General features: G+C 42.1%; 1 protein-coding gene across 1 annotated transcript in view; it reads right to left on the bottom strand.

Annotated features, from left to right (window-relative positions):
- The window catches only part of STT3A (STT3 oligosaccharyltransferase complex catalytic subunit A), a 696,810-nt gene that overhangs the window by 154,356 nt on the left and 517,954 nt on the right, over positions 1–24,500 (bottom strand). Inside the window, exons 13-14 of the mRNA XM_044075147.1 lie at positions 11,794–11,982; positions 11,573–11,689 (exon numbers count right to left, since the gene is read on the bottom strand). Coding sequence (XP_043931082.1) covers positions 11,573–11,689; positions 11,794–11,982 — 306 coding nt within the window. The remainder of the gene's footprint in view (positions 1–11,572; positions 11,690–11,793; positions 11,983–24,500) is intronic.

The raw sequence follows: 24,500 nt of genomic DNA, 5'->3' as shown, positions 1-24,500 counted from the left end.
AGAGTAAACCGGTATGCAGAATACTGCAACATGGGAATAAAAGGACATCTATATAAGCTATGTCTAATAGAAAAACAAGAAGAATGCTTCATGCTCATCAAATGATTTATAAAAATCAGTGCATACCAAGATTACGTATTCCCCCTGTTCCGAAGGAGGGATGGGCCTCCTTGAAATTGATTACATGTATAGAGCTGCAATTGTGGGCCTGCATACACATCTGTTGACCTCACAAAACCCAAAGGTAGTGAAAGTTTTGAAACATGAGGAGAATAAATCTAAGATGACTTCCCTTCTTAGTCTAATACAAGCATATCGTTGTCAAACAGGAATGGAAATCAAACCAAAAGTAGATAAAAATCAGGCAGCAACTGAATGTGCCAAAAAAACAAAAGAAAAAATATAAGGTGAATGATCAGATGAGAAGGCAAGAAATGAAAATGCATAAATTTAGCTGCAAGTACAGAAAACTCCTGGAACTACCTTATGCTGATCAGCATCAAACACAGGAATGGTTAAGAAGTAAATTCAAACCAAAAGATGAAAGGTTAATATTGGCGGCCCAAGACAGTGGACTATGTACACGTTGATTTAGAAAGTCCAGTGAACATGTGGGAGAAACAGACAAATGTAGGTTTTGTAAAACAGAATTGGAAACAGTTGCACACCTTGTTGCTGGTTGTGATATACTAATGGCAGAAGGACTGTATACTGAAAGGCATAACAATGTGGCAAGACTGTTGCACTGGGGATTGTGCAAACATTATAATATTGAAGTAGCTGAAAAACAATGGAAACATGAGCCACAAAGTATCATAGAAAATGATGAAATTTACATCACATGGGATCATCTATTACCAAAAGTTCAAAAGATAGATGTGAGAAAACCAGACATAGTGGTCCATGAAAAGAAGACAAAAGTAGCATTGATCAATTGAAATCTCTACACCCAGTGACTACAATGTCTTGTGTACAGACACAAAGTCATAAAATATCAGGATTTGCAGGCAGAAACGAAAACAGTGTGGAAGAAAGATACCCAGACAGTTCCAATAGTAGTAGGAGCATCAGGTCTTATTAAAAAAGAATCTACAATCATATCTACTCCATACGAATTGCAGAAGGAGTAACTACTGGGCATGTGCTGCAAAGAGCACTTCTGGCTGACATCAAAGATTGAAACAATATTATTTTCATGAACTTTAATCATACTTTGACTTAGGAATGGGGTCCATTCCAGTCATGGTATTAGAAACCTAGATGATTTTGGAGAAATTAAAAAGCGGAGGATACAACAAACATCCTGGCCGATAAATTCAGCTTCATCTTCACTGCCCCCATCCCTGAATATCTCACAAGTAATATCAGAAAGCGATACCCTCCCCCCAGTTATCACACAAGAGCAAGTGCTTGGAAGCTTTCTCAAAAAACAATACTGCATTTATGAGTCCTGACAATATCCCTGATGTATCTTGAAGAGCAAGAAGCACAACTTATTCAAACCCCTAACAACACTGTTCAACCTCAGCCTCCAAAACAGGTTTTGTACCAAGCAAATGGAGGACTGCAACAGTCATATCCCTGCACAAGGGAATGGGCATTCACCAACATAAATAAGTACCAATCCATAAGTCTGACCTAGCCTCATATGCAAAGCCAAGGGAAAACGTATCATGGAATTAGTTAACAAGGACATAACAAATCTCATAACACTGAACCCATCCCAGTTTGATTTTGTCACAGGTAAGTCATGTTTAATTAACCTAGTGTAGTTTTCTGAAAGAGTCAGCAAAGCAGTAAATGAAGGTAAGACAGTACACACCTGGCCAACACTTCTGACACAATACCCCACTCAAACATTGTAGAAAAGGCCACTAAATTAGGAATAAACTCCTCCATCACCCACTGGATTGCCAACTGGTTCACAGATAGGGCAAAGAAAGCCAAGAAAGGCAAAACTACCCCCAGAGAAAGACCAGTCATTAGTGGAGTCCCATAGACCTTAGTGCTGGGACCACTCCTGTTTCATATGTACTTCTCAGAAGTCCAAGCAAACATCAAAGGTCTTTGGTTGACCATGGTGGCAGACTACAAGCTGGAAGCAGTTACTGAATCCTCAAATGACTCAAACATCCACCAGGAGGGCTTGTCTCCATACAAATAACTGGTGCCAGACTCCTGGACTAAAACTAAATCTCAAAAAATGCAACACTGTATCCTTTGGGAAAATGGAATTCCCCAGGGAAGCTACCAAATTGACAATACACCCTCAAGAGTTGATTCAGTAGTCAGAAATTTGTGAACATACATTGACCTAGCATTCAACTAACATTTGTATACTGTTTAAGGAATTCCTTTTATAGTACTCACCTTACAAACAAAGGGATAGCACCTCGGTCCAGAGATGTCATTGTCCCACTGTACTCAGCCCTTATCAGACCCATTACTGAGTAAAACACCCCTTTAGTATGTACCTGCCCAGATATATGCACAACTAGAGCGCCCACAGAGGCTCCTCCCAAAAAGATATACATGGACTGCCTCAAAACTCTTCTGTTGTACTCAAGTCTCTCATACAATATTAAGAAGGTGATCTGCGCCTGGCCTATAAGGCATCATCTGACCCAGTACTAATGCACCTATTCCACAGCCACAAGACAGATGTTATCAGAAATACCTGACCCAGAGACTTTAACCTCTTTTGCAACATAAACAAAACAGTTTGGAGGTTCAGGTACATATCCTAGAGGGTACCACTACTATGGAACAGACTACCCGTCCATATAAAACAAAGCTCATCCCTGTCCTTGTTCAAACACAGCTCACATAAATGGGTAGGAATAAGGAAATGTACTCTAGGACTGAACCTGTGTTACTAATGGACAGAGGCAGCACCTAAATACTCTATCTGGCAGCAGGGTCCCCTTTAAATACTCAACGCTATGACCCCAGAAACATTCATCCATTCACGAATGAGAAGTACAGGAATAAAAATCACTGTAAGGGTAATATGAACACCTAATGGGATAACAAAGCTAAAATGTGCCCCTTCAGGGCAGTTAGCCTAGCATTTACATATGAACCTATATTATATCTTAGTATCAGAAGCTACATCAACAATCATCATGAGGAGGGAGGAAACAGATACCTTTCCACTACCCATCTCATTCTTTTCCACAACAGTCCCAACAAATGTTCCAATAAGAAAGATCTCAACATGATACAAATATACAACAGACAGCATGCTGCGAAAAGCTAAGAATGAGTATCCCTCCTTGAAACGGAAAAAAAAACACTATCTGTAAAATATACTACAGCAGGTACTGTAAAAATAAATGCACTTCTTTCTTCAACTGAATGAGTCTTGAGAGGATACCTAAAGTAAGTACATAACTTAAGGTGATGTCAGTTCTAAAAGAAAAGAATAATCCTCAAGACAGGATAACCTACTAATTCAGAGAGTTTAGTTATTTCCTGAGTGACTGCTAACAGGACCCTTTCAGCCATTTTTCAGGTGAGAAACAAACAAACAAAAATTCTTAAGAATAAAGACAATATAAGAACACGGCATGTAATGGAGAAAAATATGCCTTAGTGTCAACAAGCGGATATACATAATTCAGACAAGTGGAATACATGATAACTACAATAAGCAGTAACACAAGAGTGTTAAACCAAAAGTACAGTTTTGTACCTACCATAAATGTAGATGTTCGAGGATCCACATTGCTGCAGTCCTAACTATTGGGTAGTCCGCTGTCCAGTCGGCCCGAATACCAGTATATGGCATATCCTCAGTCTTTTCTTGCCCCAGATGTCAGAAGACCCTGAAAAGATAAGGCCAAAACCAAAAACTCCCAAAATACCTGCACCAAACAATATATATACAATATATACACAATCAGCAGAATATAACCTCACCTACACAACCACCCCTAAACACAGAGGGAAGGAGGACTGCAGCAATGTGGATCCTCGAACATCTACATTTATGGTAGGTACAAAACTGTACTATGTTCTTCATTCCACATTGCTGCAGTCTAGAATCCCAAAGCAGAGGTAAGGGAGGCTGGCAAATCATAAGGAAGCAGGAACTGACAACATGCCTTGCAAAATAGCTGTGGCAAAACCAGCCCTAGACTTAGAGTAGAGAGGAAGGTGATAATGCTTAGAGAAAGTATGCACTGAACTCCAAGTAGCTGCCTCCAAAATATCCTTAGTTGCCACCCCTTAGAAATGCTGTGGAAGTGGCAGTAGCCCTAGTGGAATGAGGCCTAATCCCAGCTGGAATCTCCTTGCCATGATGGGAATAACAAAAGTAATGCAACACCCAATCCACCTAGAAATAGTTTGTTTTGACACAGGCTTGCAGAACTCAAAGCAAAAGAAACAAACAACTGCTGAGACTGTCTAAAATCCTTAGTCCTGCTCAAATAATAACGTAATAGCCTGTGTACATCTAAAGTGTGCAAAATCTTTTCCCCTTTATTTTGGGGATCTGCATAAAAGTAGGCAAATGAATAGTTTGGTTTAAAGCCACACTAGAAACCACCTTAGGCATAAAGGAAGGATTAAAGATACCCTATCCTTATGGAAAATCAAAAAGGCTCCACTGCCATAAGGGCCTGCAACTCAGAAACCCTTCTTGCAGAAGTAATGGCCAACAAAAAAGCAGTCTTCCATGACAAGTATTTCAATTCAGCAGTAGCTGCAGGCTCAAAAGGTTGTAGAGTAAGTTTCTCCAACACAAAATTGAGATCCCAAGCAGGAGTAGGGGGTCTTATATTCTTTGCCCCTCTAAGAAATTGCTTGAACAAAGGATAAAACAATGATGGGTCACAATCATAGTGAGCTGAAATTGCAGCAGCATGAATCTTAATGGAAGAGAAAGACAAACCTTTGTCCAGTAACTCAGTAAGATATTGAAGAGCCACACTCAAATTTGGCTCAGTAATCTCCAAATTGTTTGCTGCACTCCAAAACAAAAATCTCTTCCATTTCTCTTCTACACTACTTCCTTGTACTAGGTCTTCTGGCTTCCATAATCACATTTAAAACTTGTTGAGGAAGCTGAGACCTGCTGTCTTTCAAAACAGAATATGCCAGGCTGTTAGATGTAGAGAGTGAAGCTTGACATTGAGCAGATGACCGTCCCTCTGAGACAACAGGTGTGGAATCAAGGGTAAAGGCCATGGAGGCTTCCTTACCAGACTCCTCAGTAATGGGTACCAGTGCTGCCGAGGCCAATCTGGAGCTATTAAAATCATCCTTGGCTTGTCTTGTCTGACCTTTAGAAGCACCTTTGGAAGAAGAGGCAGAGGTGGAAAGGCACACATGAAGATTTTTCCAACTGAAAGAAAGAGCATCCACTTTCCAAGCTGTGTGAAATCCTGCAAAACTTTGGCAGCTGGTGGTTTAGTGGAGAAGCGAACAGATCTATGTCTGGAGTTCCCCGTGACACTGTCAATTTTTGAAATACATGAAGATCCAGTTTCCACGGGATCCATGATTTGTCTGCTTAATACATCTGCTAAGGAGTTCTGTGCTCCTGGCAGAAACCTTGCCTGAAGAGTTAGTTGCATACTGCTTGTCTGCACAATGGGTAAGAATGTGTTCCCCTTGTTTTTGATGTACCACATGACAGTTGTGTTGTCTGTTAGAATCAACACCTGCCCTGGAAGAAGTAACTCCTTGAAAGCAATTAATGCAAACTGAACTGCTAACATCTCTTTCATGTTGATATGTAGATGCTGTAGTCTGGCAGGCCACTTGTCTTGTATCCACTTTCCATTTAGATGAGCTCCCCAAGCAATATCTGAGGCATCTGTCGTTAGAATCAGAGTCCCTTGTTTAGGTGACATTCCTGAGCCCACCACAAAAGAATGCAAGGTATTATTTGAATGACAGTGTCCAAATCCTGGCAGTGCTGTGTCCACAGATTTTGAGATACCATTGTAGCTTCATGAACCGAAGGACTGTCCTTGCAGTCAGCCCGGACTGAAGAGATAGATGATGGAAGTAACTGGAAAGATTCTTATGTCTTGAGAGGGTACTAGACTGGACTTTATTTAGGCATGTTAGCACTGCTATGACATATTCCACATGCTGTAGAAGATCTTCTTTTGCTTGAGCCAGAATCAGGGAGTCGTCCAAGTAAGGATAGATTTGGATTCGCTATCACTGGAGCCAGAACGGCAATGCAGAGAACTGATAATGAGAATTTCTACTTCCTGCAACTTAGTCTTATTGGCACATGAAGGTAAGCTTCCTTGAGATCTAAAGTTACCATCCAGTGATCTTTGCCCAGCAGAGGTAAAAGCTGTTGTAACGTCAACATTTTGAACTTGGGAATGTCCGGATAAGTGTTGAGGATAGATAAATCCAGAATTGGTCTCCACGTGTTCCCCTTCTTTGGTACTAGGAACAGGCGAGAATAAAATCCTAGGCCCCTTTCCACAGGAACTGACTGAATGGCCCCTATTTGGAGCAACAGAGAAATTTGCTTGTGAGCCTCTGTTCTTTGAAGAGGAGGAATGTCTGGCATGCCTTTGAAAGGAGGCAAGGTATGGAAATAAAACCTGTAACCGTGGTGAATAATATCCAGAACCCATCTGTCTTGGGTAATTAAATCCCAATTTTCTTTGAAAAGAGACAGCCTTCCTCCCAAAGGTGCTGCCAGGCGTACTGGCAGCTGAAAAGGCAGGTCATTGGGTCTGCTTACGAAGGACTGACCCCTGCCCTCACCAGAAGTCTGAGCAGGGGAACTCCTGACCTAGGCCTAAAAGAACCCTGAGCTCTGCCCCTACCACGTCTAGACCTACCCCTAGACTGGGAATGGATAAGTCCATCCCTTAGTAGGCCAATTTCTACTAAACTTGGAGGCTGCACCTGCAAAAATCTTTAACAGTTTGCATAGACTTAGCCTTGTCCTCCATTTTCTTCAAAACTGCTTCCACAGGCGAACCAAACAACACATCAGACTGTAAAGGAGCATCCAAAATCCTTGTCTTAACATGCTCAGCTAAATTCTGATCTCTCAGCCAGGCGTGCCTACGAAGAACAGAACCAGTGGCAGCCACCCTGGAGGAGGCCTGCACAGCATCAAAACCACACTGCAAGGAATGTTTACCCACCTGTTCAGACACATGAACTAAATCCTGCAACTCTTTACACTCAATACCTTCAGCCAGAGCATCCACCTTAGATTTCAACTGTGAAAGAAGATAATTCTGATATTTTAACATGTGAAACTGACAATTCAACGCCTCATGGCTAAAGTGGAAGAAGTATACACTTTCTTTCCCCATCTATCCAAAGCCCTTGCCTCTTTATCAGGAGGACAGGATTTTTAACAACTGAGGCCTTCACACCTTTAGGCCCCTGAGAGACAGTTTCTGGGTCTGCCCTAGGACTCTTAAAAGATACTTATGAGCTTCAGGCACCCTATAATACCTATCCGGTTTAACTGGGGCAGGAGGCAAAGAATCAGGATTCAGGAAGCCTCTGCAAACACATCTTCCACCACAGTCAAAACAGGAGGTATAGCTAAAGGCCTATGCTGGGGTAAAACAAGAATTCCCTAAGCCTTTTCCTGGAATCAGAGAAATCTTGACCTTCCCATTTAAAATGCTCCCTCATGGAATGCAGAGTCTCTGAAAATGAAAAATCCTCAGGAGGAGAAGCAGAAGGAGTAGAATCATCCACATCAGAATCAGAATAAGGAGGGTACTCCTGCAAGTCTTCAGCCGAAGACTCCGAGCATTGCACAAAACTCTCAAACTCAGGTTCCACCCTAGGCCTCTTATCAGGAGGGAGCATAGAACCCCTAATCATAGTAATCAAATCCTCTGCCATTTTAAGCATATGTTTCTTAGGCAAGGATCCTGAAGCACTAGGAGAAACCCCACAGAAGCTAAACTTGGCCTGCCCCAAGGAAGCCTTGGAAACTGAAGGGAGGCTCTAACCACCTTAGGAAGAGAGGAAGAACAGCCACCTGAGAAGCCCCTCAGCCTGGCCTACTTCCTGAGAGGATACATCCTGTAACAGTAAAGTCTCTCCTGAGACTCCAAAGAGACACCTGGCAAAACCTCCGGCTCCACTGCTGGGACTGTCGGTTCCTCCCTTTGCTGCTTTATCGGCATTTTATAATTACAACGCTTCCCAAACACTAACCTGGCACAGTCTAACCTTCTCTTAATAGTGCGTTTGTTAAATCTAGCACAATAAACAAGGTATACACAAAGTATGGTAATCCCTATGAGGTATCTGTTTCCAAATACAGTTATTCACTTTTTCTGACATCCGGTTAAATACTGAGGCAAGAAAACCAAAATATTCTACTTAGCCAACTTTGATTCGGTCTGAAACTCTGGCTTCAGAAACTTTCAGAACGCCAACCTGCAGGCAAAAAGACTGAGGATATGGCGTCGGTCATGACTGGACAGCGGACTACCCAATAGTTAGGACTGCAGCAATGTGGAATGAAGAACATCTGAAAACACAGTTCATGTACTTGCCATAATGCAAGACCCTTTCATTCATGTCTATCTGACAGCATGCGAGTCCTTGAGCCACTTGTCAGATCCAACCCAGCAGCATTAGTGCTCCAGGCTCAACTCTCTAAAATTTTTCCTCCTATAATGCACTAATAGGATAATGACAGGTCGGACTGGACAGAGTGAATGAAAAGGATTTATCCCTTAACACATGTACACCCAATAAATAATGAAAGATACTAAGGTAATTAAAACATAAAACAATTGCACCTGCAAGTTTGCAAACACAGGTACTAAAGTGCATCATAAACTAAGTCAAGGATGGGGTGCTACATACATGGGAAGGTAAAGTACAACACATGGTAGCTTGGTGGGAAATCAGTGCAGGGAGATGTACACTATTACATAATAGTATTCTCTCATTTAAATCACTTTATTCAGACCTTCTGGATCAATATTGTTTACAAAAGTAACCACACTACTCACTAACTATGCTTCTTAAATGACACCTTATCTTTTCATTTGCTTTAGTCTTGATTAGTTGTATTACTGGTCCTTTCCTAGGAGCATGTGTCATTGGCACTGCATCATATTTAATTTTATTTAACTTTAACAATCATGCAACATACCACTGCTATGGCTCTGGATGACATCAAAGAGGTCTCTGACACTTGGTGACTGATCCCAGGGGCAGGCGTTTAGGCAGAAAATAGAAATTCTGAATACAGAAAAGGAACAAAGAAAGGTGACTTGAGTATGGTTGGGTAACATTATTCTGCAATGCAAGGAGTCTGGGTAGCAAAATGAGACAGCTGAAAGCAGGCAAGAAGTGAAGAAGTGTACTGGCATTGCAAAAGCCAGAGGCACTGAAAAGAGCAGATGCAACAAAGAGATGCCTGAATACAGGCTGTTCAGGAATGACACGGAAAAGAGATATGGCAGTAGAGTACCAGTGTATAGAAAGGAGGGCTATCAGATTAGTTTATACAGACTGCACAACACAGAATTTGGTTTATTTAGTTGTATGTAACGTATGTTGGGAAAAACTAATAGACATTTGGGGAAAAGCACAGCTGAATATGTTTATGACAAAGATGATGACTTTAAAAATGCATTAAACATGTTGCAGAAAATGATGAAGCTCATGGTTTTAAATTTTGCATATTACAGTTAGTAAATACAGATGTTTGAGGTAGTGACATTCTAAACTTCACACAGCTATATGAATATAAAAGGACTGTGACATTAAATGAAATATTTGTTACTAGACTTGAATGAACATTGTGGTTTAGATCCAGTTTTCAAATCTAAATTTTAAAACAATGAACTGCTACATCTCACATGACACAGTAACTTTAAATGCTTGAGCTTCGTGGTGGTTCTTCTACTTGTTAAAGCACAGTACAGTGTAAAAAGTACTTTTAAGTTTGTGAGCTTTTTATATTTTTGACAAATAAAAGTCTTTCCATGTGGTTCTTGGTCATTTATGCTCATATTTCTGTGATTTTTTTTTTTTTATTTTGACCAGGATTTACCTGGTAGCAATGCTGTTGCATTTCTGCTATTTTAAACATATCACTAGCTATTGTAAAAGTAAAACGAGAAATAGTAGCAGCAAGTTTGATACTCTTGTCCAAAACAGAAAGTGGCAGGAAAAATTCAGGGAACCATGGCTCTGTGTGGCAACAGTTTGGGAAGGGAAAGTCAAGGAAAGATCCCTGAACAGAAGATTGGCATCATTTCATGAGAACAATGACCTTCAGGACACAACCAAAATGAGTTTATGGACAGAAAGAGCTTTCAATCAAATATGACTCCGTTTTATGACAGGGTTAAAAGTGAACTTGACAGTGAAGTATCAGGAGATATTGTCAACCTGACCTTCACCAATGCCTCTCACTCTGACACTGGAGGAGAGTGACAGGAAAAATAAAATGAAAAGGGAGTGGGGTGGGGGTAAGACAGTCTATGGAAATGGATAGGTGCACAGCGGAATGGCAAGAGAAAGAGAGATGGATAATGGCTAGTGGAGCAGTCTGTACTGGGTCCAGTGTTTTGTCTTGACATATAGGAAAGGAGAAACAATGAAATTGATCCCTTTGCTAAAGACACAAAGACAGCTGCAATAGTGGAACACTGAGGAGTTCAGGGAGTAATTTAGAAAGGCTGAACAAATTAGCAAAAAAGTTGTACTAGTGGTTCAATGCAAACAGATGCAAAGTAAGCAGTTTAAACCACAACAGCTCTGGTGAAAGTACCAGGTTGGGGAAGGGGGTGATAGTGATGGCAAGAGAGCAGGAAAAGGATTTCAGGATGTTAGCCACACCTGAACTGGACCACAAGGAACAGAGAAAAGGGGCACTGAAAACAGTAAAAAGAATGTTTTGACTGCATCCTTGCAGGCACAAAAGCAAAGAGGTAAAGCTTCCAATCTACAGGCCACTGGTTAGACATAATCTTGAGTACTTTCTACAGTGCTCAAGCCCACATAAGGAAAGGGATTTCAGACTACTTGAAGGAATACAGAGGAAAACTACCAGATAAACCTGGAACTGGAGGAGAAGAGATATGACTAGAGACTAAAGAAGCCAGAGTGTTTTCACCTGAGACCAGAAGTAGTAAGGGGGATGGCATGATACTAGTGCATAAGATCAAGTCATGAAGGTGTTAACAGGTTATCCTGAACAGAACGAAAGACTAAAATGGAGGGAGTACAGTCACAATATTGTAGGGATTAACTTCTCCTGGATCTCTGAAGCAATTTCTTCAGAAAGAACTAGATCAATGACACTGACTGCTGGAACAGGTGATAAACATAAAATCCACAAAAGTATTCAAATGACTTAAGAGAACAGTAAAGTGGAAAGTAGCTAAGGGAGGTAGAATGTTAAATGCAATTAAAATGTAGACTAATCAGTTCCATATGCTGTCACGTTTATATTTTATATACATTATGCATACATATATGTGTCTGTGTGTGTTTACACACAAACAAACATGCATAAACATATATAAAAACAGAAACATCTAAACATGAACATTTTTTTCTGTTTTGTAACTAGGCAGCACACACTCACCTGTCCAACACGGGATATGTGAGTATTATTCCACGTATTATTGTCAACTAGAATTGTTCGATTTGCCATTGCTGTGATTTGATAGCCATAATCCCACCACGACATGACTTTTGCACTCTGAAATTACACACAACTTTTAAACAGGAATGGCAATTTTGCTTACCACTCTCAAAACAAACAACCATGTGAAAGAATAATAAATAACAACACTAATTCCTCACCTCTGGAGTATTGTGTCGTAGCCAGTAATAAGCTTCTCGAAAATCATCAAAGATGATTCTACTGCCATCTCCCCCACGGGCAGAAAGGACAATGGATGGAGAAGAATAAGCTTCACTGGTTACCCAGGTTGAATGGAAGGTGTAAGTAATCAAGAAAAACGCCATAACCAATACCATCCCACTGGCAACCTGCTCAAGAAAATACAGAAACAGATATTGTACAATTCAAGGGGAAATAAGAAACTTCAGCTTCAAAGCAGATAAAAAAATCTTAATGTGGTAAAAAGGAGACCGAGATCATATACTACCTTTATTAGTAAGCTTCAAAATGTCAACATGTCTAGTGCATGCTCTACCTCACCCTGAGTTTCAAATGTTTCATATCCATGTTCCTTTTACTTTTTTCTTTCAGATGAACATATGAATTCTTACGTATTGTGTTAATGCTAGTGATCTGGAACAAAATATTAGAATCCCATCTATGGAAAGTAATATTTAAGAATTAATTCTAACTAACCTTTCAGATAATGCAACATTCCTACACTTACTCTATTTTACTTCTGACTCGCATCATACCACTATTACATTTCAAAAAGTCAGAGCTAGGGAGACTAAAGCTGACATTTTGGAACTCTGTAAAGAGGTTACAAGGTTATAAATAATGTGTAAGCAGAAGCAAAATGGAACAGTTGTTTAAAGACTGAGATTAAATGACTACAAAACAAACATTCCATGAAGAATAAAACAAACTGGATGAAAAAATCTTATTTTGTGCATGTATAAAATTTTATATAAGGAAACAAAAATACCAATAAACCTGAAACAACTACCCAACATGTAAATTATAAAAAAGGAAGACACGATGAGCAAGAAACAGATACGCAATACACAGGAAGTTTGTAAAAGCATTCCAAATTAAAAAGCAGATTAAACAATTTAAGAGCATATTCAAGCAAGACACCACGCTAAAGGACAACTACTCATTCTGTCATTAATAATCTAAGCAAAACTGGAAACAAACACAAGACAGGCATCTTAAACAGTAATTAATAATCTAAGCAAAACTGGAAACAAACACAAGACAGGCATCTTAAACAGTTAATACAACCTACTGTGAAATAACAGATACTCCTACCAAGTTATTTTCCACCCAACTCAGTATGCATAATATGAAAATAAAACTCTCCCAAGTCAATATGCTCTCAACAACCAAAAAGATGTAATACAGTTTAAAACAGTAACGCAATACAGTATTTTATTTAACTACTGAAGATAGGATCATGCATGCACTTAAAAATCAACATTCTGTAAGATCAAGGGCAACTATTACTAACTTTGGTAAATAAACCTTCTGTAAATGCTTGACATATGGAAAAGGCCACCATAATGCCAATCTACAAAGGTGGGCCTAAATTAATTCTGTAAATTTCAGACCAATAACTATACATATACCAGGTAAAGTTCTGGAAAGAATAATCCCTGCACTATTTAGAAAAGACACAGTGGAGACCTAGTTCATTTAGACCAAGAATTAAGGTTGACCCGGTTTCTTAAATACTTACCATAGCAGTCAATGTTTGAAAAGATCATTGTTGCAGTGGCCTAAGCTACACAAGTTATATCCAGCCAAGGACATGACAAATGGTCAGCTTTCAAAGCTTAAGGGCACCTTCCATGTGCCCTAATTACTGAACAGCTCAAGGAGAGCTGTAATCAGTGGTTAGGGAGCCGAACCTTCAGAGCTTTCCTGCCTCAGATTAAAGGAGGCTAGAGCTCTGCCAGGTAAATATGTGCTAGGAATAAATGAAAGGGAAATTATCCACACCCTTGAATAAAACAATAAAAAGGGGGAAAGAGAAATGGTACTCCTACTGCAATAGTGGTTTATTCAAACATCTACTGTTATGGTAAATTTAATTGCACAACTGTACTTTCTTTATCATTTGATCACTGCTGCAGTAGCTTAAGCTTTATGGACTGAACACCAGAGCTTAGAAAAAAAGGGAGGAGGAGGAAGAAGGCCAGAGAAGTAGACAAAACCTTACCAGAATGGGCCTTGGCCATACCTGAAAGTGTCTTATGGTGAGGATAAGAAAAAAACAGTTGCACGTGACAACCTGTTTTGACACCAATTGTCCTGTTCCTTACCTTCACAGGAAATAAATCTTCAGGAATCCTGATCAACTGTTTTTATCCCGTTGACGTAGTAACTGAGTTGCCTGTGGATATTCAATGTGTGTACAAACAATTTTTTCTGCCCTATTCTTTGGTTCTGGATAGAAACAGAGAGATGTATAGCCTTGCTCAAGGTAAACTGTGAATCATTTTAAGCATAAAAGGAGGACTTGCTCTCAAAGTTAACCTATCCTTCTGAAAGATGAGACATTGATGACAGAATATTAAAAAGAAATGGCCTTAGAAATCCAGGAGGAGATGGTTGTTTTTAGAAACAGCCGAACCTGAAGTCCTGGGATGAAAAGAAAAGTACAGTTTTGTACCTACCATAAATGTAGATGTTCGAAGATCCACATTGCTGCAGTCCTTACATATGGGTAGTCCGCTGTCCTCGGTCGGCCCGAATACCAAAGTATTAGGCTGACGTTGGTCAAGGCGCTTAAAACTGACATCAGAACGTCAGGGTACAAAAGCGCATGACCAACGTCATTTCCTCAGTCTTTTCTTGCCCCAGATGTCAGAAGGCCCTAACAAGAAAGGCCACAGCCAAAAACCAGCAAAAACTAACCAACCACCCGTGCACTAACCATATATACAATATGTACAACACAAACCACACCACCACCTTCCACAACAGAGGGGAAGGAGGGAGGGTAAATTGGACTGCAGCAATGTGGATCTTCGAACATCTACATTTATGGTAGGTACAAAACTGTACTATGTTCTTCATCTCACATTGCTGCAGTCTTTACATATGGGTAGAATCCCAAAGCAGAGGTAAGGGAGGATGGCAAAACTATAAAGCATTAGGAGCTGCCAAAATGCCCTGTAAAATTGCAGTGGCAAATCCAGCCCTAGATTTAGAGTAAAGTTGAAGGTGGTAATGCTTAGAGAAAGTATGCACTGAACTCCAAGTAGCTGCTTCCAAAATATCTTTAGTAGCCACCCCCCTTAAAAAAGCTGTAGAAGTGGCAGTAGCCCTAGTGGAATGAGGCCTAATCCCAGCTGGAATCTCCTTACCATGATGGGAATAACAGAAAGCAATACAAAAACCAATCCACTTAGAAATAGTTTGTTTTGAAACAGGTTTGCCCTGAGAACCCAAAGCAAAAGAAACAAACAACTGCCGAGACTGCCTGAACCCTTTAGTTCTGCTCAAATAATATCGCAACTGTCTGTGTATATCCAAAGTGTGCAAAATCCTTTCTCCTTTATTTTGGGGGTTTGCATAAAAAGTAGGCAAATGAATAGTTTGGTTTAAAGCCACACTAGAAACCACTTTAGGCATAAAAGAAGGGTTAGTACACAAAGACACCCTATCCTTGTGGAAAATTAAGAAAGGCTCAACTGCCATAAGGGCCTGTAATTCAGAAACCCTTCTCGCAGAGGTAATGGCCAACAAAAAAGCAGTCTTCCATGATAAATATTTCAACTCTGCCGATGCTGCAGGCTCAAAAGGTTGTAGAGTGAGTTTCTCCAACACAAAATTGAGATCCCAAGCAGGAGTAGGAGCTCTACGTGGGGGTCTTATATTCTTTGCCCCTCTAAGGAATTGCTTAAACAAAGGCTGAGAAAATAATGGTGGATCACAGTCATAGTGAGCAGAAATTGCTGCAGCATGAACCTTTATAGAGGAGAAGGACAAACCTTTGTCCAATAACTCAGTAAGGTATTGAAGCGCAACACTTAAATTAGGTTGAGAAACATCAAAGTCCTTTGCTGTACTCCAAAATAAAAATCTCCTCCATTATCTGCGTAAACTTTCCTTGTACTAGGCCTTCTGGCCTCCAAAATAACATTCAAAACTTGTTGTGGAAGCTGAAACCCTCCAGGGTTTAAAACAGAATATGCCAGGCTGTCAGATGTAGAGAATGAAGTTTGACATTGAGTAAATGACTGTTCTCCTGAGACAGCAGGTGAAGAATCGAAGGCAAAGGCTATGGAGGCTCCTGTACCAGACTTCTCAGTAATGGGTACCAGTGCTGTCGAGGCCAATCTGGAGCTATTAAAATCATGTTTGGCTTGTCCTGTCTGACCTTCAGCAGTACCTTTGGGAGGAGAGGCAGAGGTGGAAAGGCATACACGTGAAGATTGCTCCAATTGAATGAGAGAGCATCCACTTTCCAAGCTGTGGGATGAAACCTTTTGTGCAAGAGTTTGGCAGCTGGTAATTTAGTGGAGAAGTGAACAGATCTAGGTCTGGAGTTCCCCATAACACTGTCAATCTCTGAAATACATGAGGATCCAATTTCCACTCGTGGGGATCCATAATTTGTCTGCTCAACACATCTGCTAAGGAGTTCTGTGCTCCTGGCAGAAACCTTGCCTGAAGATTTAGCTGTAAACTGAGAGCAGTCTCCCACAAAATCATTGCTTGTCTGCATAGAGGATAAGAATGCATTCCCCCTTGCTTGTTGATGTACCACATGACAGTTGTGTTGTCTGTTTGAATCAACACCTGCCCTGGAAGAAGTAAATCCTTGAAAGCTATCAGTGCAAATTGGACTGCTAACATCTCCTTCAAGTTGATATGTAGATGTTGAAGTCTGGCAGGCCACGTGTCTTGTACCCATTTTCCATTTAGATGAGCTCCCCAAGCTTTGTCTGAGGCATCTGTCGTTAAAATCTGACTCGCCTCTGGCCGGGTCACAGAGAGTCCCTTGTTTAGGTGACATTCCTGAGCCCACCACAAAAATTCCTTTTGAATGCAAGGTATTATCTGAATGACAGTGTCCAAATCTTGGCAGTGCTGTGTCCACACATTCTTGAGATACCACTGTAGCTTCCTCATATGCAGTTTGGCATTGGGAAGTACCAGAATACAAGATGCCATGAACCCCAAGGCTTGAAGGACTGTCCTTGCAGTCAGCCTGGACTGACGAGACAATTGGTGGAAGTAAAGAGAAAGATTCTTTTGTTTGTCCGGGGTCTAAAAGGCCATCTGGGATGCTGTATTCAGTCTGACACCCAGAAAGCACATGTCCTGAGAGGGTACTAGACTGGACTTTATTTCGTTCACAGAATACCCCAGGCATCTTAACACTGCCATCACATACTGTAAATGATGAAGAAGTTAGTCCTTTTCTTGGGCCAGAATCAGGCAATCGTCCAAATAAGGATAGATTTGTATTCCTCTTAGCCTGAAGAAAGCTACCACTGGAGCCAGAACCTTCGTGAACACTCTGGGCGCAGTAGATAAGCCAAAGGGCAATGCAGAGAACTGATAATGTGAAGTCCCAGCCCGAAAACGCAAATACTTCCTGCAACTGGGCCTGATAGGAACATGAAGGTAAGCTTCCTTGAGATCCAGAGTCACCATCCAGTGATCTTTGCCCAGCAGAGGTAAAAGCTGTTGTAACGTCAACATTTTGAACTTGGGAATGTCCAGATATGTGTTGAGGATAGATAAATCCAAAATTGGTCTCCACGTGTTTCCTTTCTTTGGTACTAGAAACAGGCGAGAATAAAATCCTAGGCCCACCTCTGGCAGAGGGACCGGTTGTATGGCCCCTATTTGAAGTAGTAGAGAAATTTGTTTGTGAGCCTCTAGTCTTTGCTGAGGAGGAACGTCCGGCATGCCTTTGAAAGGAGGCAAGGTATGGAAATAAAACTTGTAACCCTGGTGTATGATATCCAATACCCATCCATTTGTCTTGGGTAATCAACATCCAATTTTCCTTGAAAAGTGCTAACCTTCCTCCCAAAGGTGCTGCCAGGCAAGAAGGATCTGGCAGCTGAAAAAGTAGGTCATTGGGCCTGTTTACGAAAGGACTGGCCCTGCCCTCACCAAGATTGTGCAGGTGAACTCCCTGTTCTAGGCCTGAAAGAACTCTGAGCTCTGCCCCTACCACGTCTAGATCTATCCCTAGACTGAGAATCATAAGAAGGATACGTCCACCCCTTAGCAGGCCAATTCCTACTAAACTTCGGAGGCTGGACTTGCAAAAAATCTTTAACAGCCTGCATAGACTTAGCCTTGTCTTCCATTTTCTTCAAGACTGACTCCACAGGTGAACCAAACAACACATCAGACTGCAAAGGAGCATCCAAAATCCTTGTCTTAACATGGTCAGATAAATTCTGATCCTTCAGCCAGGCGTGCCTGCGAAGAACTGAGCCAGTGGCAGCCACCCTAGACGAGGCCTGCACAGCATCAAAACCACACTGTAACGAATGCTTACCCACCTGTTCAGAGACATGCACCAAATCTTGTAATTCTTTACACTCAATGCCTTCCGCCAGAGCATCCACCTTAGACTTCAATTGAGAAAGAAGAAAGTTTTGATATTTCAACATATGAAACTGGCAATTCAAAGCCCTCATAGCTAAGGTAGAAGATGTATAGACCTTCTTTCCCCATCTATCCAAAGCTCTGGCTTCTTTATCAAGAGGAACCGGATTTTTTACAACAGAGGCCTTGACACCCTTAGGTCCCTGACTAATAGTTTCTGGGTCCGCCCTAGGACACTTATAAAGATATTTATGAGCCTCAGGCACCCTGTAATACCTATCCGGTTTAACAGGAGCAGGAGGCAGAGAATCAGGATTAAGTGAAGCCTCTGTAAACACATCTTCCACAACATCCAGAACAGGGGGTATAGCCAAGGGCCTATGCTGGGGTAACAGCAAAAATTCCCTAAGCCTTTTCCTAGAATCAGAGAAGTCCTGACCTTCCCACTTAAAATGTTCCCTCATAGAATGAAGTGTCTCTGAAAAGAAAAATCCTCTGGAGGAGAAGCAGAAGGAGTGGAATCATCTGCATCAGAATCAGAATAAGGAGAGTACTCCTGCAAGTCTTCAGCTGAAGACTCTGAAACATCCAAGCCTGCTCAAAACTTCCCAACTCTGGCTCCACCCTAGGCCTCTTATCAGGAGGGGCAAAGAACCTCTAATGAGAGTAATCAAATCTTCTGCCATTTTAAGCATGTGCTTCTTAGGCACAGACCCTGCTGAACTAGGAGTGACACCAACAGAAGCTAAACTGGCCTGCCTCTGGGAGAAGCCTTGGAAACAGAAGGAGAAGGCCTAACCACCCTAGGAAGGGAGGGAGTACAGTAACTTGAGAAGCCCTTCAGCCTGACCTGCCTCCTGAGAGACCACCTCCTGCAAAATCAAAGTCTCCCCTGAGACTCCAGAGAAGTCTCCGCCGGAACCACCGGTTCCACTGAAGCCTCTAAAGAACCGGCGTCCGAACGGACGACTCATCTTGCCTGGGTTTAACTGCTTTGTCTTTGCGCTTCAGAGAAGCGGCGCCGGAGAATCCGACGGCATATTATAATTGCACCGCTTCCCAAAGACCAGCCTAGCACAATCTAACCTTCGCTAATAGTGCTTATTGAACCTAGCACAAAAGCGACACCCAACAACGCCGTGCTCAGGCCCCAAACAAGGAATACACAAAGAATGATAATCCCTATGCGGTATCTGTTTCCACAAGAAATACAGTTATTCACTTTTTCTGACATCCGTAAAACACTGAGGCAAGAAAAACCAAAATATTCCCCAACGGGGTACTTAGCCAACTTGGATTCGGTCTGAAACTCCAAATTCGAAAAATTTCAGAACGCCGAACGGCACTTGCAACGCTGCTTCTGCATCGGACCATGTGGCAAAAAAGACTGAGGAAATGACGTCGGTCATGCGCTTTTGTACCCTGACGTTCTGATGTCAGTTTTAAGCGCCTTGACCGACGTCAGCCTAATACTTTGGTATTCGGGCCGACCGAGGACAGCGGACTACCCATATGTAAGGACTGCAGCAATGTGAGATGAAGAACATCAAAATGTTGCTCAGATTTGTGAATAACTTTAGTTTTATCCAAACACAATCTGAGCTGTCTATGCATAACCAAGGTGTGAAGAACCTTCTCACTGGCAGACTGTGGAGAAGGAAAAAAGAAAGAAAGATGAACAGACTCATTAAGGAACAAACTCATTGACCACCTTGGACATAAAAGAAGGATTAGTATGAAGAGAGACAGTTTTTGTGAAAACTAAGACAGGAATAGTCATGAGAGTCTGATGTTCAGAGACTCTCCTGGCTGAACTGAGAGCCAAAAGAAGAAAATTCTACCAAGTACAAAGTTGTAAGGAAGCTGAAGACGCAGGCAAACTGGAGTCAATTTTTTAAGTATAAAATTGAGGCCCCAGGAAGGAGGAATAGGCTCCTGGGAGGCCTGATATGAAGGATGTCTAAGAAATTGCTTGACCTCAAATCTACAGGCAGAGGAGGAGTCAGGGGCAGACGAGCAGAATTGCTGACAGGTGAGCTTTAAATGAAGAATATGCCAAACATGGAGCAGATCACATAAATAAGAGAGAACCAGACGAACCTCCACAGATAGGGGATCCTGATTGCAAGTGAGGCACCAGACAGAAAAAAAAATCTCTTCCACTTGGACATGTATGACTGCCTGGTACTGAGTTTCCTGGCCTCCTGCAGAACCAGAAGCACATCCTCAGAAAAGAGGTTTCCAAAAGGGGTCAAAGCCCTAGCACCCACAGTGTTGGCTGAAGAGCAGACAACTGAAGATGGATAAGAGAGCCCTTGTTTTGCATGAGAAGATTCACCCAGTGAGGTAACTTGTGGTGATTTTCACTTGGCTAGGGGCAAAGAAAGGGAAACCAATGCTGTCTGGGCCAAAAGGGAGTCTAGCAAGACTGACTTTTGGGAGAGTCTTGGCTAATCCTGAGCAAGACTCGTGGTAACAGAGGAAGGAGAGGGAAAACGTACAGAAAATCTTACAAGGAAAAGACAGGGTGTCCACTTTCCAAGTCAGAGGACTTGGGACTCTGGAAGAAAATAGAGGAAGTTCTCTGTTCAGACTGGAGGCAAAAAAATCTTCTTGAGGATTACCCTACCGATGGACAATTTTCAGGAGCACATCTCTGTGAAGCATCCATTTGAGAGCTTGTGTGCTGGACCTGCTCAAGGAGTCTGTCACTAGATTATGTTCCGAGGGAATATAAAGTGCCTGAAGAGTCACTTGATATTGGACAGGTAGATCTCAGACCTGAAGACCTAGTCAGCAAAGAAGATATGACATTGTGACCCTTCCTTATCGACATACCACATCACTGTGATATTGTCTGTGAAAACTTTGAAGGGCCCAGGATGAAAGAGGGGATGAAAAGCCTGATGTGCCAAGAAGCAAAGCCCTCATCTCCTTTACAATGATGTGATCCAATTTCTGATGGCGGCCAGAGACCCTGAACTTTGAGGAGGCCAAAGGCAGCACCCCACCCCTGTCTGGGGCATCTGTAAAGAGCTCCTGAGTTGGAAATGGAGCTTGAAAAGGAAGACCTCGGGTTGAGTGAAACCTGATGAACCCACCACTGAAGCTCAACCTTGAGACAGGGAAGGAAAGGTACTGGGAAGTTCAGAAGGTGGCAGTGTTGAAGTAACACTGACTTGATGTACTACTAAAGTTTCTCATATGCAGCTTCAGGAGAGAGAGCATGGGAATGGCAGAAGCCATGAACCAGAGAACCCTGAGAAATTCCCTGGCAGTGACAGATGCCAGAGGAAGAAGGGATAAGAAAAGTCAATTACAGATGGGGCCTTGAGGGCTGGCAGACATGCCAGTATGGGAATTGTCTGAAGTTTGCAGCCAAAGAAAATATGATCCTGGGAAGGAATCAGAACTGATTTCTTGAAGTTTATGGTGAACCCTAGATTCTGTAACAGGAAGTAGTAAACTTGAGATAATGAAGCAGACAGCTGGGGGAAGGACCATGAATAAGCACACAGTCTAGACAGGGAAAGATCTAAATTTCTCGAACCCTGCAAAAAGCAATGACAGGAGCAAGGCATTTGGTGAATACCTTTGGGGTAGTAGAGAGACCAAAGGGCAAAGCAGAGAACTGAAAATGCAAGGAGGAGACAGAGAAATGTAAAAATTTCCTGAAAAGGAGATTGATGGGAAGGTATGCATCCTTGAGATCCAGAGACACTAAAAAGGCCTGGAGTAGAAGAGGAAATAATGTCTGCAGAGATAATTTACAAAAGGAAGGAATCTTGAGGAAGGTGTTCAGCCTGGAAAGATCCGGTCGCCATGTGCTCTCCTTTCATGGGACCAAAAGCATGCTGGAATAAAACCCCTTCCCTACTTGGGCAGAAGGCATGACTTGGAATGGAGCCCTGAGCTAAGAGAGAGGGAAGTACCTCAGGGAAATGTGAAAGCCATTCCACAGACTGCTGAGGAATGCCTGAAAAGGGAGGAAGGGACTTCCAAACCATGAAACATCCCTGATGGATAATGGACAGAAACCAAGAGTCTGAAGTGATTTGGGAGAGACAAGGACAGATGGACAAGGAAACCTGGGTAAGGGAAGGAGGAAGCAAACTGTGAAACAGAACCTGGACTGTTCTGGAAAGTGGGTTTCTGGGTGGCAGGAGGCACATGCCTAGAACCCTTCTTGCCCTTAGGAGGAGGGTGAGATTGCCTATGAACAAACGCAGACTTAGAGGGATAATCTGAAATTTGGGAATAGGAGAACAAAAACATGTTTGAGCTCCTGTAAGGCTTTGAAACTGACCTGGAGAGACAAAGTTCAGTAGCAGTAGATCCACAAAGATGTTACTCAAAAGAACATCTAAATGTTTGGCTTTAAGGTCATTAGGCAAAGGCTGAAAACAAAGTCAAGAATAACTCCATGTAAATGAACCAAAGGCAGCAGCCTTGGAAGAGGCATCATAGCTGCATTTGATTAAATGGTATGCAACTTGAGAAGTATAGCCCAGCAGAGAAAGCGGCGAAGCCTTCCCCTCAGAGTCTAGAAGCTCAGAAACCACCTTAGAAACCTGTGAAAGGAAAGCCAAGATATACCTGGTCATTCGAGCATGGTAGCAGATGGCCCTAAAGGATAAAGTGTCAGCAGTGTAAACTTTCTTGCCCAGCCTTTCCAAAGCACTACTATACTTATCAGAAGGCAACAGCTTAGTAGATGGCAATAACTTGGATGGTTTGTCAGAGGAGACTGACATAAGGGCATTTATAAAGAAATTTGCACTCCTCAGGCACTTTATAAGATTTATCTGACCTCTTAAGGTGCAGGGGGCTGAGAGTCAGGGGCTACATATGCTGCAGCAAAAGTATCCAGAAGGGTAGCTAGAACAAGAGGATCGGCAGAAGGCTTGGGAGACTCCATCTACAGAAGCTCATAATATCTTTACTGACTTTCAGAGGCTTGAGAACAATCCCACTTAAAATAATCCACCATTCGGGCAATGTTATCTCAAAAGGAGAGCTCCTCCTGAGGGGGATTTTGGACTTGTGGAGTATTCCTCCTCTGAATCGTAGTCGGAAGAAAGGATTTGGGAAGAGTAAGCAAAAGATCCCCCCCGAGTCCAGGCCCTCATCCAAAGAATCCAATTACCTAGGTCTCTTGAGTGGAGTGGAAGACCAAGGAGAAGCAGGAACAGAGGCCCCTTGAGGAGGTTTCAAGGCCATGAAAACATTAAATAAACTCAAGAGTGAAATCCTGCCACTAATGCTGGGGATTCTTAACAACAGGGGGAATATTTTTTGTATCTTTTGCAGCAGGATGCTTGTTCCAAACACACTCAGAGGGTCAGACCACTGTCGTGACTCAATAATGGTTGTCAGAATCTCCACCCTAACCAAGATCTGAGGAATTCCCCTCGATCCTTCAGATATAAAATCAGCCAAGGTTTTCCCTCAATATCAAGTATAGATGCTTGAAAAGCCAGACAGGATGTGTGAGAAGCCTGATCTACGTTAGTCTCTGAAATGGTCATGGCAGAGGAAGCCGAAGCAACTACCGAACAGTCCACCAGGCTTTCACCAGTCTTGAGAGGCTTCAGAGGTGGCTGGACAGCAACCGGATCAGAACAAACTTTTTTGGCTTCCTTCCTGGCAGACGTCTGGCCTTTGGGACAGGAGGATTCCGCCACAGTGTCTTGAACCAATGACTTAACATGTTGGTTCTGCAGGTATATGGACAAGGAGGAAGGACAACTACAAAGGGTCTGAAGCACAAATGACTGGCAGACAGAGCACTGTATATGATTGTGGAGTGCACTCAAACAGAAGAGGTACTGGCCATGATGGTCTTTATGGGTAATCTGCTTCCCCCACTGACATTTTCCCTTTCTGGATAACTTGAACACAATAACCACAAAAAACAGAAGAGAAGAAATCTAAAATGAATCCCTTATCTGAAAACATGGCTTGGTAACCAGCACAACAGAAGGACGTTCAGACCAATGTATCGTGTTCACACTGGTGGCAAAGAAGTTTGTGTGTGTGAATCCATACATCACCTTTATGCCTTACACCTTGTGCAGGGAGCATACGTGTCATGTACAATGCCTGAAAGTACAAAAGGTTTTGGTACATTGGCTGGACATTGGACTAACCTTGGCAGGAGATCCCTTTGGTAAGGAATACTGCAACAGTGAGATGGAAGGACATCTATGGCTATCTGAGGAAAGGGTGGAAAGGCATACAGAAACATTCTTGTCCATGTGAATGTAAGGCATCTGTCTTCCAGGCCCTTAAGCGAGGAGTT

The sequence above is a fragment of the Protopterus annectens genome, chromosome 6.part0 (assembly GCF_019279795.1).
Source record: "Protopterus annectens isolate FY-2018-M chromosome 6.part0, PAN1.0, whole genome shotgun sequence".
Lineage (NCBI taxonomy): Eukaryota > Metazoa > Chordata > Ceratodontiformes > Protopteridae > Protopterus > Protopterus annectens.
This window is presented reverse-complemented; position numbering and strand designations above follow the sequence as displayed.